At 36.2% G+C, this 16143-nt stretch overlaps 1 protein-coding gene across 1 annotated transcript in view; it reads left to right on the forward strand.

The window, feature by feature from the left end:
- LOC107709914 (E3 ubiquitin-protein ligase HECW1-like) overlaps positions 1-16143 on the forward strand; it is a 54873-nt gene that overhangs the window by 6177 nt on the left and 32553 nt on the right. Inside the window, exons 2-5 of the mRNA XM_016514581.1 lie at positions 472-721; positions 1851-1958; positions 4012-4106; positions 13405-13480. Coding sequence (XP_016370067.1) covers positions 472-721; positions 1851-1958; positions 4012-4106; positions 13405-13480 — 529 coding nt within the window. The remainder of the gene's footprint in view (positions 1-471; positions 722-1850; positions 1959-4011; positions 4107-13404; positions 13481-16143) is intronic.

Here is a 16143-nt window from a genome sequence, read left to right on the forward strand (position 1 = left end):
TCTACTATAAAAATTAAGCTATAAAAATTTGGAGATAAAGTTACACACTGTAAAAAAACGTGTATGTTTTTACATTATTTTAACTCATCCAAATAAGTTGAACAATTTCTTTTAAGTTATATGAAATTCAACTTTTTTTTTTTTTTTTTTAATTCAACGTTTAATGTAATTTAATTTGAAACGACTTGTACAACCTTAAAAATGTAAAGCAGCAACTGACCTTTTTAATTTTTTTCCAGTGTAGAAAATGTACGAGTTTTAGAGATAGAGATATTAAGTTCTCCAAAAAAAAAAAACTTTCTTTGGTCAGTTTTCCATGTGTTTTTTTCTGCAATAATGAATTGTAATGTCACTTTAAGATAAGTATTTAACATGATCAGTTCAACTGCTCCCATGATAAACTGTGATAAACAATGAAGCCACCAAGTCAAATATAACACAAGAGTGAAAGTGGCATGACTTTCTCTGCAGAACCTGTACCAGAGCAGGTTTCTGGGCCTGGCAGCCATGGCCTCTCCGTCTCGCCGGCGGTGTAAGAGCGAGACACACTTCAGCTCGGCTCGATCCACCAGCGACACGGACCTGGTGTCCTTACAGAGCCGCTCCACCCTGAGCGCCAGCACCTCGCTCTACTGCATCGGACAATCAGACCAGCTCGTCATCTGCTGGGACGTCAGAGAGGAGGTGGACGCCGGCGACTGGATCGGCATGTACCTCATCGGTGATCCACATACATATATACTCTCTACCTGTCAAAAGTTTGGAATAATTCAATTTCAAATGTTTTTGAAAGAAGTCTCTTGTAACTCACCAAGACTGCATTTATTTGATCTAAAAAATACAGTAAAATTGTGAAATATTATTACAATTTAAAACAGCTGTTTTCTATGTGAATATCTGTTAAACTGTAATGTATTTCTGTGATGCGCAGCTGTATTTTCAGCATCATTACTCCAGTCTTCAGTGTCACATGATCTTCAGAAATCAGTATAATATGCTGATTTGCTGCTCAACAAACATTTCTGATTATTATCAATGTTGAAAACAGTCGTGCTGCACAATATTTTGGTGAAAACCATCATACATTGCAAAAGATTGGGGTTAAGTAAGATTAAAAATAATAATAATAAAAACTAAATTAACACTTTTATTCAGAAGAGTTGCATTAAATTGATCAAACGTGACATTCATAATGTTACAGCAGATTTCTATTTCAAATAAATGCTTTGAACTTTCTATTCATCAAAGAACCCATTATTAATAATTAAGCGCCAATAATACTTTAAATTAAATTGAGCAGCAAATCAGAATCAGCTATATTTGCATTTTAAAATATATTAATACAGAAAACAGTTATTTTAAATTGTAATAATATTTCACATTATTAGTTGTATATATATTTAATATTATTTTATTATATTATTATTAATATTAATATTATTATTTTTTTATTACACTTCTTTTTTCAATAGAACACATTAATATGCAAATTAGATTGAATGTGATAGAATGGGAAAACCCATTTATGGGTATAAAATAGTATATCTAATCATTCTGTAATATATTTTATAATATAACTGGGAGTATCTTTATGCAAAGTTTTGTTCAAACAAATAGCCTGGAACCTAAAAAATTATAGTGTCTTTTCATTTTCTTAATAAATGAGTCCTGATGCCCTCTACAGAGGACGTAAAATATCTTATTAAAATAAATCCCATTTGTTTCTCATGCCCTTAGCAATGTAATGACTTAAAATAGTTTTATTCCAAGCGTAGCATGTTATTTGACCTTGAAATGGAGGCAGAACAAGAGAAAACAACCTTCTGCTGTTATTTCTCTTTCTTTCACAGACGAGGTTCTGTCAGAAAACTTTCTGGACTATAAGAGTCGTGGCGTGAGCGGCTCCCACAAAGGCCAGATCGTGTGGAGAATCGATGCCAGCTTGTACTTCATGGAGGGTCAGTATCCTCTTCCTGACTCGTTGTCTCTTTCTTCCATTAATGCACTTTTACAAAGTCGCCTCAGGGTTTGGATTTTGCTTATTTCTCCGCGTATCGCTGATGTTGCCAAAAAGGCAATCGACAGTCCACTTTCACAACCGCCACAGATGCAGTCTTCATCGTCTTCAGGATAGAAACCGTTTCAGATGTCACTGTATTTCTGTAGCCGGCTTATTTTCTGATTCCTGTGAAGTTCCTGTGTGAGGATATATTTCTCAGCGTCTGCACATTTTCAAGACTGTCTTCGTCTTTGATCAGGCAATCTTCCACCTCGACTCCTTCATGCTGGTTGGCGTGATTATATAAATCTGTGTCAAAAACACTTTGTGGGCAGTTAGGAAAGAAATTGCTCTGCATTATTCAGGTGAAATGAAGCCAGGTGTGGGCAGCACAGGGAAGTAGGCCAGTCATGATAACTCCATTTTTAGAAGGCATAGTAACTAAATGAGACATATTTAGCTCTGCAGCTCACCTGGAGGAGCACGGTCCATCGGCACACACACATAATTATATGTGTTTCATTGGTTTATTTCATAGGCTTAATAGTTTTTCTACTGTGCAAACTGTATTCTGTTCACTTTCACATTCACTTTAGCGAGATGTCAGCTTTCATTGCACCGATCTGAGTGTGATATTCATCCAAACTTTTCCATAGTTGTTTGGAGGGTGATTCTACCATGACTTGGACATGTACCATGTTTTTTTTTGTTTTTTTTACCATGCTGTTCTTTGTAGCATTTTGGAGTACCATTGCAATATAGTATATATATATGATAATGGTACACCAGTGCTCAAAACTCTCTTCTGCTCACCAAAGATGCATTTATTTGATTAAAAAATACAGTAAAAACTGTGAAATATTATTATAATTTAAAATAGCTGTTTTCTTTGTGAATATATGTTCAGATGTAATTTATTTCTGTGATCAAAGCTGAATTTTCAGCATCATTACTCCAGTCTTCAGTGTCACATGATCTTCAGAAATCATTCTAATATCAGAATCAGAATCAGAATGAGCTTTATTGCCAGGTATGTTTACACATACGAGGAATATGTTTTCGTGACAGAAGCTTCCACAGTGTAACAGAATGACAGTGACAGAACAAAAAAACACAGATAATAAAAAATAAAAATAAATAAAAAATAGAACAAGTAAAATAAGGAATAAAAAAATATACAAATCGACAATTGTATGTACAGGTATATAACAATAGACAGTTGTATGTACAGGTATATTATGTGCAAATTGAAATGTAGACTGAGTATGTGTGTTAGATAAATAAGTGTATGAGTGAATAAATAGTGTGTGTTACACAGTTATTGTCAAGTGTTCATGAGATGGATGGCCTGAGGGAAGAAACTGTTCCTGTGTCTGGCCGTTCTGGTGCTCAGAGCACTGTAGCGTCGACCAGATGGCAACAGTTCAAAGAGGGAGTGTGCTGGATGTGAGGGGTCCAGAGTGATTTTACCAGCCCTTTTGCTCACTCTGGATGAGTACAGTTCTTGGAGAGAAGGGAGGGTTGTACCAATGATTCACTCAGCAGTCCGGACTACCCTCTGTAGTCTTCTGAGGTCAGATTTGGCAGCTGAGCTGAACCAGACAGTTATTGAAGTACAGAGGATGGATTCAATGATGGCGGAGTAGAACTGTTTCAGCAGCTCTTTGGGATGATGGTGTTAAAGGCCGAGCTGAAGTCCACAAACAGGATCCTCACATAAGTCCCTGGTCCGTCTAGATGTTGCAGAACATAATGCAGATGTACTGCACATATGCTGATTTGCTGCTCAAGAAACATTTCTGATTATTATCAATGTTGGAAACAGTTGTGCTGTTGAATACTGATTATGTAATTAGTATAACAACACCAATTCAGCTTCTCATTTCTGCTCTGAGTTTGAGAGAATGAGGAGATTTTCTGCCTGTTTTTCCTCCTCAGTCGTGGATCAGTGTGTAAGTCGACAGTGTTTTGACCTTCACATTGTTCTGTTCCTCTGTTTCTCCCTCGTACAGCTGAGACGAAGGTTTGCTTCAAATATTATCATGGTATGAGTGGAGTGCTCAGAGCCACGACGCCCAGCGTGACGGTGCGAAACCCCTCTGCCAATGTGAGTAAACACACACACACACACACTCACACTCAGATACACATACACACACACTCTCTCAGATACACACCCACAGATACACACATGCACACATACACACACACACACACACATTCAGATACACTCACACATGCACACACACACACACACACACACACACACACACACACTCAGATACACACACACACACACACTCACACACACACACATACTCACACCCTCTTTTAGATACACACCCACAGATACACACACACACACTCAGATACACTCACACATGCACACACACACTCAGATACACACACACACACACACTCACACACACACACATACTCACACCCTCTTTTAGATACACACCCACAGATACACACACACACACTCAGATACACTCACACATGCACACACACACTCAGATACACACACACACACACACTCACACACACACACATACTCACACCCTCTTTTAGATACACACCCACAGATACACACACACACACACGCACACTCACTCTCTCACTCACACACATACTCACACATTCTCTCAGATACACACCCACAGATACACACATGCACACACACACACTCAGATACACATGCACACACACCCTTGGTTTTGGTGTTTGTGGTTAAATCAGTTGTGCGCTGCCATTTAGCCCCGCCCATGTAGTAGGTAATTGACAGAAGTGGCAAAGGCAGGTCTACGCAGAAACCAAATGATAAACTTTATTTAATGAACTTTATTTTTAATAAAGTTCCAGACTGCTTGTCAGTAAGTAAACTGTAATACATTTTATTTTTCAGGATTCACAGATAAATAGAAAGTTCAGAAGAACAGCATTTATTTGAAATATAAATCTTTTACAACATTATAAATATCTTTACTGTCACTTTTGATCAATTTAATATCTCTTTGTGGAATTAAAGTATTATTTAAAAAAATATATATCTTACTGACCTCAAACATCTGTTCTGAATGGTAGTAAAGATAAAAAAAAAACTAAATAATAAGTGGTTTCAATAGGTTAAATATATTATTAAATATTATCTCTTAAGGCAAGGCAAGGCAAGGCAAGGCAAGTTTATTTGTATAGCACATTTCATACACAATGGTAATTCAAAGTGCTTTACATAAAAGAAAAGAAAAAAAAATATGCTGAGTGTTCTGCCTGTTTTGGAAGTCCAGCAAGTAACTTTGTTTCAAGAACCGCAATCCTTTGTAGAAGTTTGCAGTAGTTCATGCAGCAAGTAGATTCAACAGGAGGCATTTTCTTTCTCTTCTGTTTGAATGTGGGCAGCTGTGTTTTCCCTTCTCCGGAATGTAAGCTGCTGGCAGTGGGAGGCAAAAGTCTTCTTTTTCGTGGTATTATTCCAGTCCCAGAGAGTTTTTTGTTTTAGTGTTTGTGCCAAAAATATGTTGTTTGAGCACTGTGCTGATCTGCTGAAGTAAAAATCTTAGAAAAATCAAAGAAAAGTACAGAAATAGGGAGCAAAGCGTAGAGCAGTAAGCAAGAACGTCCGAACGGTAGCGAAGCCGGAAGGTTTGATTACGCCAATGAAAGTAGGTTTTTATGAGTCAGATCCAAGGGCTTCAGTTTGGGCTAGTTTGCTCCTGCTGGTAAATGCTAACTAAATCACAATGACATGTTTTTTGAAAAATATTTGGTAACACTTTCTATGAAGCCCGTATTTATAATACATTATAAGGGTATTCTTAAGGCATTATAATGAATGCATAATGCATTATAAAAAAACGTATAATATGCTATATCAACTCATGAATAATCATAACAACAATTATAATACATCATAATACTTACGTATTTGTGGTTATAAGTTTAAGAGTATGATTATTTATAACACACAATGAACACTACTTAATTTACATGGTTACATTTTATTTTGATGGTCCCCTTCGTCAATCGACTATAAGCAACTTTGCAACTACATGCCAACTAACTCTCATTAGAGTATTAGTATGCTCAAGAATGGTATAATCTAGTATGGTAGAATAAGTTGACGTACTTGCAAAGACACTTATAGTCAGTTTATCTGTTGGTTGACCATCAAAATAAAGTGTTAGCAAATATTTACAGTAGCAGAAATACTAATACTCGAATGACCGCTAGTTGATATTGTCACGAATCCGGTCCGTGGCCTTCCGGCCGATTGCCACTAGATTTCATTCTACCATTACATTGACTCTCACACTACACAGTCTGTTACATGTCACTCCGGACTACAGTTCCCATCATTCACTTGCACTTACACAGCTGAATTCACTGATCACACAGCCGTCACATTTCACACGCTCACCTGAGAGCCATTACACACACTATTTAACACTCTCTCAGTTCCTGTTCAGATGGCCGTGTATTGTTCTGCATTTTCCACTCCCCAAGTGTTAGCTGCCTTACCGAGCCATTCCGTGTTTTCTGTTTTAGTCTCGTGTATTGTTCTGCGTTTATCACTCATCTAGCGATAGCTGCATTACTGAACCTAGTGTCTTGTTTTCCTTGTTTTCATCGTCTTGCCTTGTCTGTTTCCCCGTGTTCTGATCACTGCCTGTGTACCTGGATTATCCCTCGAGTCTCGCCCAATTGGATTATTATTATTACTTATAAGTGGTCTTTGACCGCTTTAAGTAAAGTAGCATAAGAAAAATGGCAATATGTGAGACGTATAATACATTATAACTATGAGAAATATAATCCATTGTAAAAGTGGATGCAACGTGTTCATTGTGTTATAAATCATCATACTCTTAAAAGCTATAACCACAAATAAGTAAATATTATAATATATTAAAACTGTTCTTATGAATATTCATGAGATGATACAACATAATGCATTATGCATTCATTATAATGCCTGAAGAATACCTTTATAATGTATTAAAAATACGGGCTTCATAGAAAGTGTTACCAAATATTTCATTAAACTATTATAGATATTTTACCAGTGCCCAATTATGTTTCAGAGGCTCTTAAAAGCATAAAAGCAAGCATTTTTCCCAGTGTTTTTTGCAAAATAATTAGTCACATGGCATTTACAGCTCAGCTGATTGTCTTAAGAAGTTATGAAGCTACAAACATACACAGCATATCTGAGAAATAGCACATGTTCACGTTTTAAAGTGTATGTTAAGAAAATGTAGGGGGTTTCACTGCGGCTGGAATTACTGGATGATAATAAGTGCTTTAGTAGCTCTTATCTTGCCGTTCATAGCCAAGTAAAACGGTTTGCCCTTCTCTCAGCATTCATAAATTAGATTAAAATGTTGAAAGGATTAAAGGTCATTCCCCCTAAATACAAAAGACAATCATTAGGCAATAAGCTCTTTGTATTTGATCAAATACCTTCGTGACCTTACACCCTGTGGATGGATCGATGAGACAGACCTCATCTGAAGATCAGCTGCTAATAATCACGATTTCCAGCATAAGCACCCCTAAATAACCCTTTGTTAGCACTAAACCCAAGCCAGAGATTGCATATCCGCAGTGCCTTTGTGCTGGCGTGGTCCACAGAAATGCTGAGAGCCAGAAAACTTGATCTCAACACCAGTGCCCTTTCTCGGGCGAGCTGTTTAAAAATAACCTCGGCGGAAAAGCCTGGGATCAGGTACAGCGGATGGGTTTCGGAGGATACGGAGAAGAGCTGCGGACACGCTGATGGATGGCAAAGCGAGGCTGGCTGGTCTTTATGGATGCGCTCCGTTAACTAGGGCTCTGATTGTGAATTATCACCCGGGGCTGATGTCGCCCGACCGGATCACGAGGAGGAAGAGGGAGGGCGCTCTCACCTGGATACCTGGCTGGGTGAAGGTAGCTGCCATGGTTGCTTTTGCTTTCAGGTCTTAGGAAACTTCTAGAGCTGCATATAGATGCCAAGAGTTATTGTGCTGTGATTTTGTGATCATGAATGTTCTGCTTGACATTGCTGGAAACACTTGAGACGATTACAAGTGAGGTTTCTGGCTGCTGCAGTCTGCGTGTTTATTTGGCATTCGTTTTTGCCTCGTTTCTGCATATATTCAGCAGTTTTATCCATGAATGCTTTTAATTGGTCAGCAATCCAATTTAGAGCTCTTAACACGCCTGCAGCCATTCGCAGCAAACTCTATGGATAATACAAAAGCAATATTAAGGCTTTCTGTGACTTAAAGGTTTGTTGTACACTGTAAAAAAGATTATTGTAGTGTGTTGTACATTAACATACTATTTTAGGATTTAAAATGTCACTTTTAATTCAATGTGTTACTTGTCTTTGGAATAAAGTGTGAAATTTACTAGTAATTTCTGAGTGATACTAACATTTATTATTATTATTATTATTATTATTATTATTAGTGTAACCGGGCCCTGTTCCTCAAAGTAAACATCTCAAATATAAATAAAATGTTTTCACTTTTAACATTCACTGTTTAAAATATAAATGAACATGTAGATCAGCAAAAGTTATTTATTAATTAATTTTTTTAGATTTTTATTTTTTAAGTTATTTAACAATAAGTTAATAATTTATAAATTGAAGTTATTTAACAATTATATAAGCAGTCTTAACGCATTTTTCTCAGAAATAATGGCAAGAAAACATTAAGTCTCTATTAAGCGTTGAGCTGCACGCAATAACATATGTGAGCAGTGTAGTCTGATTCACAAACAAATGGCTCTTAAAGCTGGTCCTTTTAATAGTTTTAAAAAGTCCCACAAACTTGCGAGTTACCGTTTGAATCAGTCTGATAAAGCCTTTCTCAAGATCAAGTGTTTTTAAAAAAGTATCACCAGAAAGTATTTTAAAATGTTAGCTGCTGCTGACATGGCATTAAAAAAGCACTAAAGTAAATACAAATGAACTCAAGATAAAGTTATTATTACTTCCAGTGGTAGAGTATTTAAATATATTATAAATATAACATATATAGTGTATATTTTAATATTATTATATATTCATATAAACCCAATACAGAGTATGTATCAAACAGTGTTTTTTCTTTTCTATGTAAGTTCGAAGGTTTGTCCTTTAGTATCAAATGACTTCCTTGGTGTAGTCAGCAGAAAGAAGCTGTCACGGCAAACCGATGCAGATGAAAGACAGCTTTGAGTTTATGTTTGGATGTGAATAGAGAACAGTGTAGTTCAGTCAGACGTGGATGGTCGAGCGCTTTCTAAATAGTTTTTGTGCATACGGTGTAATTTCAGAGTAATGCAATATGTGTGAGTCGAGTGAAAAGAACTCATTTGGGAGTCAGAATAAAAATAGCGTTCGTGGGCATATTTTTATGATTCGGTGAAGTATTTTGCCTTTGCTGTTGTGTAAGTGAATGTGTGTGTAGTTGTGGGTGTAGTAGGTGATGTCATTTTATTAGCTATAACTTATTTAATTTTCTCTGCCTTATATTAATATTTCATGCACAAAGTAAAGCATAAGAAAGGTCTGAACGCTAGGACAAATCTTTATCATTTTAATTTACATACACCAATACAAAAATGCATAGTAACAAGCATCAATATTTTCAATATTTATCTACAAATATGTTACAAAAACATACACTGTCAAATGATTATAATTTTAACTATAAAGACTGTAAAGTGCTACAGTAAAAAGCTGTTAATTAAATAATGGTAAATTTTAAACTGTAAAATTTACAGGTTGTTTTGTAAATATGTTTACATTTTTGCTGTATTTTACTGTTTTTTTTTTTCTGTAAAAGTGACAGAATTTATTTTACAGTATATTTTTATATATTAAATATATGTTAATGTTTTGAATATGATTGTCGGCACAACCAAATCATTGAATCGTTAAGTTTTGAATCGATTCACTGATTCAGTGGAGGGAATTGAACTAAATAACTCTTTTAAGAGAAGTCTTTTAACTAGTCTGAACTAGTCTTGTGACGCAGCCTTCAGGAAACCTAATGACCAAAGAAGAACCATATTACAACCAACATAATGTGGTTTAATTTTACATCGCCAGCAAAACATTTGCAAACATTGAATGAATATTCAATATTTCGTTCAACACTAATAAGGAAACCACACACTGAGGTTGTTTTTGTGAACACGCACACACACTCAAACGCACACACACACACACACACACACACACTCACTCTCACACACACACACACTGTCTGGTCAGCTATCCTTGTGGGGACTCTCCATAGGCGTAATGGTTTTTCTACTGTACAGACCGTATATTCTATTGCCCTACACCAACCCTATTTCTAATGACTGCGTAGCATCATGGATGCAGTTCACTCGTCATATTCCGGGACTGAAGGTTTCTACATATTATATAGCATTTATTAGATTATATTGATGTAGCACTCATTGTTCCATATAATATCCAGAATTGATTTTGTGTTGGTATATACCATACTGAATACTGAACGGTAACCTAAAAATGGTAACCTAAAACCTAAAAAAAAAGGTAACCTAACAATGATAACATCTAAATTAACGGGTTTTATTAAGTCAAAAGTATTATTTAATATTGATAAATACATAATATTGTACAGAAAAAAACATTGATCAGGTAAATCAGGTAGAAACAGCTCTTACCACTTTTTACAGTGAAGGCACTACCATAGTACATCTAAAAACATTTTAACATGTGAAACGTAGTTTTGAATTTGTTTTAATTTAATTTAATTTCCATTTTTAGTTTATTTTTATTTATTTGATTGTATTTTTCTTTATTTTAGGGCTGCAAAAGTTAATGTGCATCATTTAAAATATTTAATAGCATTAATTTTCTCAGTACAGTCTTGTGCTATCTTGTGAATTTTTAATGCAACTTTTATAATAGGCTATACCATGTATCAAAAACTAAAACTAATTTGTGGCTATTTTTATTTTATTTTACTTTGAGTTATGAAAATATGTTCCTGGATTATGGTCATGTTTATATATATATATATATTATTTTTTTTTGCATTTGGCTGTATGATATTCTGTGGTGTGTGTTTTGTTTTTTTATGACAAAAGTGTCTATAGTGACGATAAAGTCAGTTTTACTAATTTGTATCTTCTGGAGATTAAACAGAGATTTATTCATCTGTATCCAGAGACTCTTTTGACTTAGCAACCACCCAGAATCCCCTAGCAACACATTCAAAATAACTCAGATTACCTTACCAACTACAAAGATATCCTGGCAACACCTTGAACATCTTCTTCAGAAAATAAAAGCATAATAATTACTAAAAGCAAACAGCATCACCACAAAACTGCACCAAACAGACTGAAGTTGTCAGAAACGAGACCGGGATCCAACAGCAGGTGAAAACAAATTCCAAGTTTATTGAAACCGTGATAACAAAAAAAGTCAAATAATCAGCCGGATAGCAAAACCCCAGCAAAAAGTCAGTTCTGATCAGCGCGGAGGTTAGACCAGCCGCGGTCGAGCCCGCGGGGAAGAGAGGCGGCGAACCGGCACTAGAAAGCCACCGCTAAATTCCAGGGGTGGTATCGAGCGTAGGCAGAGAGGAATAGGACGGAACTGCCGTGGAGAGACAGACCTATGAGTAGCGCGAGCCAAGGAAGAGAGCCGACCAGAGTCCTAGGGGGGCAGGAGGGTAGAAAGGGGAGGGTGACAAAAACAGGAACGCCAGACCGACTAGACTAGAAAAAATAAAAAAAACTGATTCAGGCAAACACAGTATGGACAGAGACGATCTAAGCTGCTGCACAACATATTACGGACTGACACAAGATAGCATCCAAGAGGGCCAGATAAAGGGAAGAATAATGAGGACAAAACGAGGTGCAGGTGAGAAGGGAGAATTAGCTAACAGGGATAACGAGAGGGGCGGGGTGAACACCAGGATGACAGCAGAGCACATGGCAAGCCGTCAAAACAAAAGGCCATGTGCTCCATGATAACAAAGCCCAAGCAGACCCCACCGAAATCGTGACAGAAGTAGGATTTGTGCTTCAAACCGCAGCGTTTGTGTAATAACCCGGTCTGGATCAGTTTAATCAGAGTAATCTGGCTGAAGCAGCGGCGCTCAGGAGGACAGGATTTGCATCTCATTTGTGTGCGAAGCGTCCAAACACATGCTCTGCTTTTCCCTCTTGCCTGCTGTTTGTCTCTGTGCTCTCTGAAGGGTGTTTGGACGCATTTATAGGCAGTTTTCTGGAAGGTCTGCATGTGTACGTACATTACAAAGATCGGAAAGTAGGAGTTTATAGTAGACTGACTGAAATGAAGTGTTGAGAAATGTGTTTGTTTTGTGCACCGTAAATCTCTTTGACTGTCTTTGGCATAAAAACAATCCTCCTCGTCTCATTAATGAATGGACTGTTGAATTTCTAAAGAGGTAAACAGACTAGACACAAAATCATGAAGACTGAGGACGTCTGGTGCAGTAAGTGCCAGTACGGGTTATTATTAGTTTGCTGTGGGTAATTAATTTTATTTAAATAATATGTTCAGTTTTTCTGTTTTCTGTTTTGTTTAGACACAGTGTCTTGCAGTGTTGTTTTTATTATCTCAAATTATGTATTATAGATATTTTTTATAGATTTCCAGTTAGTAATTTTAGTGTGTTAACGTCTTATTTTATATATATTTTTTTTTTTTTATGTAATTTTTTTTTTTTTTTTTTTTTTTTCAACAAACAAAAATTATTTTAATAGTTTTAGTCATAGTTAATGTCACCCTGGACCCCAAGGCCATTTTATTATCTCAAATTATGTATTTCAGATATTTTTATAGATTTTCAGTTAGTAATTTTCGTGTATTAACCTTTCTAATTTATTAATTTGTTTAGCCTGCATCATCACACATGTATTGCCATCTGCAGGTGGGATTTCTTACTGCACACAGTCTCAGATAATTCTGCTGTCATCTGAAGATAGATGATTATACTTTGTTTCTTTTTTTCTTTTTTTAATGGTACTTTGTGTTTTGTTCCACTTTTATGATGCAGTATTTTTTTTTCTTCAGTTTACAAGTGTTTTACATCTCTTACTTTAGTCTTCACTCTAGTTTACAGTAATAACCCTGGAGCCAGTGTTCCCTAACAGCTTGAGTTTTTCCTCTTCTGAGAAGCGCCGTCCCATGAGCCTCTCCTCCTTCTCTTCCTGGCTGCTGAATCAATGCAGTCCTAATGAATGTGCGCTATTGATTGGTGCCATGAGCCGGCGTCAGTAATGGGCTTTAAGCACAGTATATCAGGCCATATGCGCTGAAAGAACAGAAGAGGACAGAAAGAAGGGGGCGTGGCCTGTGTAGAGTTACTTCCTGTCCTTCAGTCACGTGATCAGCTGACCGCTGTGGTTCTCTCTGATAGGCGCTGAAGCCTGTCATCAGTCAGGAGCGTCCTCAGACTCTGGACTGCAGGAGACTCATCAGCTTCTCTCTGTCAGGTGAGTCAGTGCTGGCATTCATTCATTCATTCATTCATTTATCTGAAAGCTAAGAATTCCTGTTAGAAACCATTGTTAGTAAAGCTCAATCAGTTAAGAATAAATGCTCTCAGCTTTTTCTATATGGTAAACATCTTGAATGAATATTGTGATAAATAAATAAAAAATGTAAGGAGATAATGCAAAGAAAATTGGTATGTGATTTTAGTAAGTATAGGAATATGCAGTAGTTTGCCAACTGTTGAAAATCTTCTCCAGTTTTATTCTTAATGTTCCCAGGAGTTGATTTACTATTGCTTTTTAAGCATGGTATATGTTAAGTCCCATTTATGTGCAAATTCGAAAATCAAATTAAGAAAGGCTTTAAAAAACAGAAACTGATACAATTTGAAACACATTAAATTGATCAAAAGTGACAGTAAATACACTTATAATGTTGTAAAAAATAAAAAAATAAAATATATATATATATATATATGTGTATATATATATATTTGTAATAATATTTCACATTTTTACAGGAGTGCTGTCAAACGGTTAATCGCAATTAATCGCATCCAAAATAAAAGTTTGTGTTTGCATAATATATGTGTGTGTACTGTGCATATTTAATATGTGTATATTAATGCACACACATACATGTATATATTTAAAAAAATATTTGCATGTGTGTGTATTTATATATATTTATATATAATTTACATTAAATACAAACATAAATATTTTATATATAAATGTAACATATTTTTCTTAAATATATGCATAAACGTGTGTGCATTAATATATGTACACAGTATACACACATATATTATGTAAACACAAACTTTTATTTTCGTTTGACAGCATTAATTTACAGTATTTCAGATCAAATAAATGCACCTTTGATGAGCAGAAGAGACTTCTTTCAAAAACATTTTTAAAAATTGTTGGCAAGCTTTTGAACAGCAGTGTAAATTAAGAAGTTTAATAAGTCAATGTTTATTTTCGTTACTTTTTATGACTTATTTTTTTTTATTCATATTGCATGACAATATTTTGGATCCTCAAGAGAGCATTTTTTGGTTGAGAGAAGCATCTCAACACCTTTTCATCTTCATAGCCTCAGAAACGTCTCTTGCTCACTGAAATCTCTGGGCATCATAAAACCTTTATAACCTTTCTCCGTTGTGTTTCTATGCTGCACTGAGTAACAGTTTCCCATGAATCCTCTCGTGTCTCACACTCACTGAGTTTGGCCGTTTCAATGAAACCTGCAGAAATAACAAGGTTTTTGGTTCTTTTTGCAGCTGTGCTTTGAAATATTCAGCAGGGCTTGTGTATTATCGTTAACTTCTGAATTAAACTGTATAAATCCAATGTCACAACCCAAACAATTTAAAAGAATCATAATGAAATTATGAATATGGTCTCTCTTTCCTCATCCTGTTCTCTTTCTTCTCAATTGCATCTGAAGTTGCGATGGCCAAACTATGGTCTGGACTCCCTCAGCGCTGTATATTTTATTCATAACACACCTCTCCTGCCGTGAGCTTACAGTCTGTCTGAACATGCTGCTGCAAACACATGCACATTAACAGCTTTGTGGAAGCTCTAGCTGCCAGCGGATCTCCTCTGTAAGCAGAAAAACCCCTCGGGAGTCAGAAAACACGACTCCTTTTAGCCCAAAGTGATGGCTTGTGGACAGACGACCTGCAAAAACCTGAAACCAAGCGAAACATCCTCTGGTTGTATTAGCTTGGCAGGACTGTTTGAGAAGAACCCGGATAGAAATCCAGTGGGTAACACCAGTGAAAGTCATTTTAAGAAGTAGGTCCTAAAAATAAATGTGCAGTCATTTCACATCTTTTCAGTGAATACGGGAGGTCCTGTGGCTCTAAATGGCATCTCACACTCAGACACTCTGTCTATAGTGTTAAAAAGGCATTAAGCTGATAGTCAGTAGGTTATGGCAGTGCAATAATACGTCGCAGCCGAGCTCGTCTGGATACTGGAGCAGATAATGAGCTCCTGTGGGATTCTGAGGCTTCCTGCTCTTCTCTTCATATTCCCAGACGCAGACTTTACGGCTCTCGCATCCGCTGTTTCTCTATGAATTATGTTTTAATATTGCAAGGACACCAGGAAACACAAAAATGAGAGAATATGCAGTTGAATATTAACCAGAGGTGTAAAGAGTACCTAAAAACCATACTTGAGTAAAAGTACAGATACCTTACAGTGAAAATTACTCCACTACACGTTACAAGTCACCAATTTCAAAACAACTTGAGTAAAAGTCTTAAAGTATCTGATTTTAACAGTACTTAAGTATTTTACTTGTACTAAATATAGGCATATCTTTCTCTCTGTCTGTCTGTCTGTCTGTCTAACTATCTCTCTCTCTCTCTATCTATCTATCTATCTATCGGTCTGTCTGTCTGTCTGTCTGTCTGTCTGTATATCTAGCTATCTGTCTATCTGTCTGTCTTTCTATATATCTTTCTGTCTGTCTGTCTGTCTATCTATATGTCTGTCTGTCTCTCTCTCTGTCTGTCTGTCTGTCTGTCTGTCTGTCTGTATATCTAGCTATCTGTCTATCTAGCTATCTGTCTATCTGTCTGTCTGTCTATATATCTTTCTGTCTGTCTGTCTGTCTATCTATCTGTCTATCTCGCTGCATGTCT

This window comes from Sinocyclocheilus rhinocerous, unplaced genomic scaffold (genome assembly GCF_001515625.1).
Source record: "Sinocyclocheilus rhinocerous isolate Xijiao unplaced genomic scaffold, SAMN03320098_v1.1 scaffold3583, whole genome shotgun sequence".
Lineage (NCBI taxonomy): Eukaryota > Metazoa > Chordata > Actinopteri > Cypriniformes > Cyprinidae > Sinocyclocheilus > Sinocyclocheilus rhinocerous.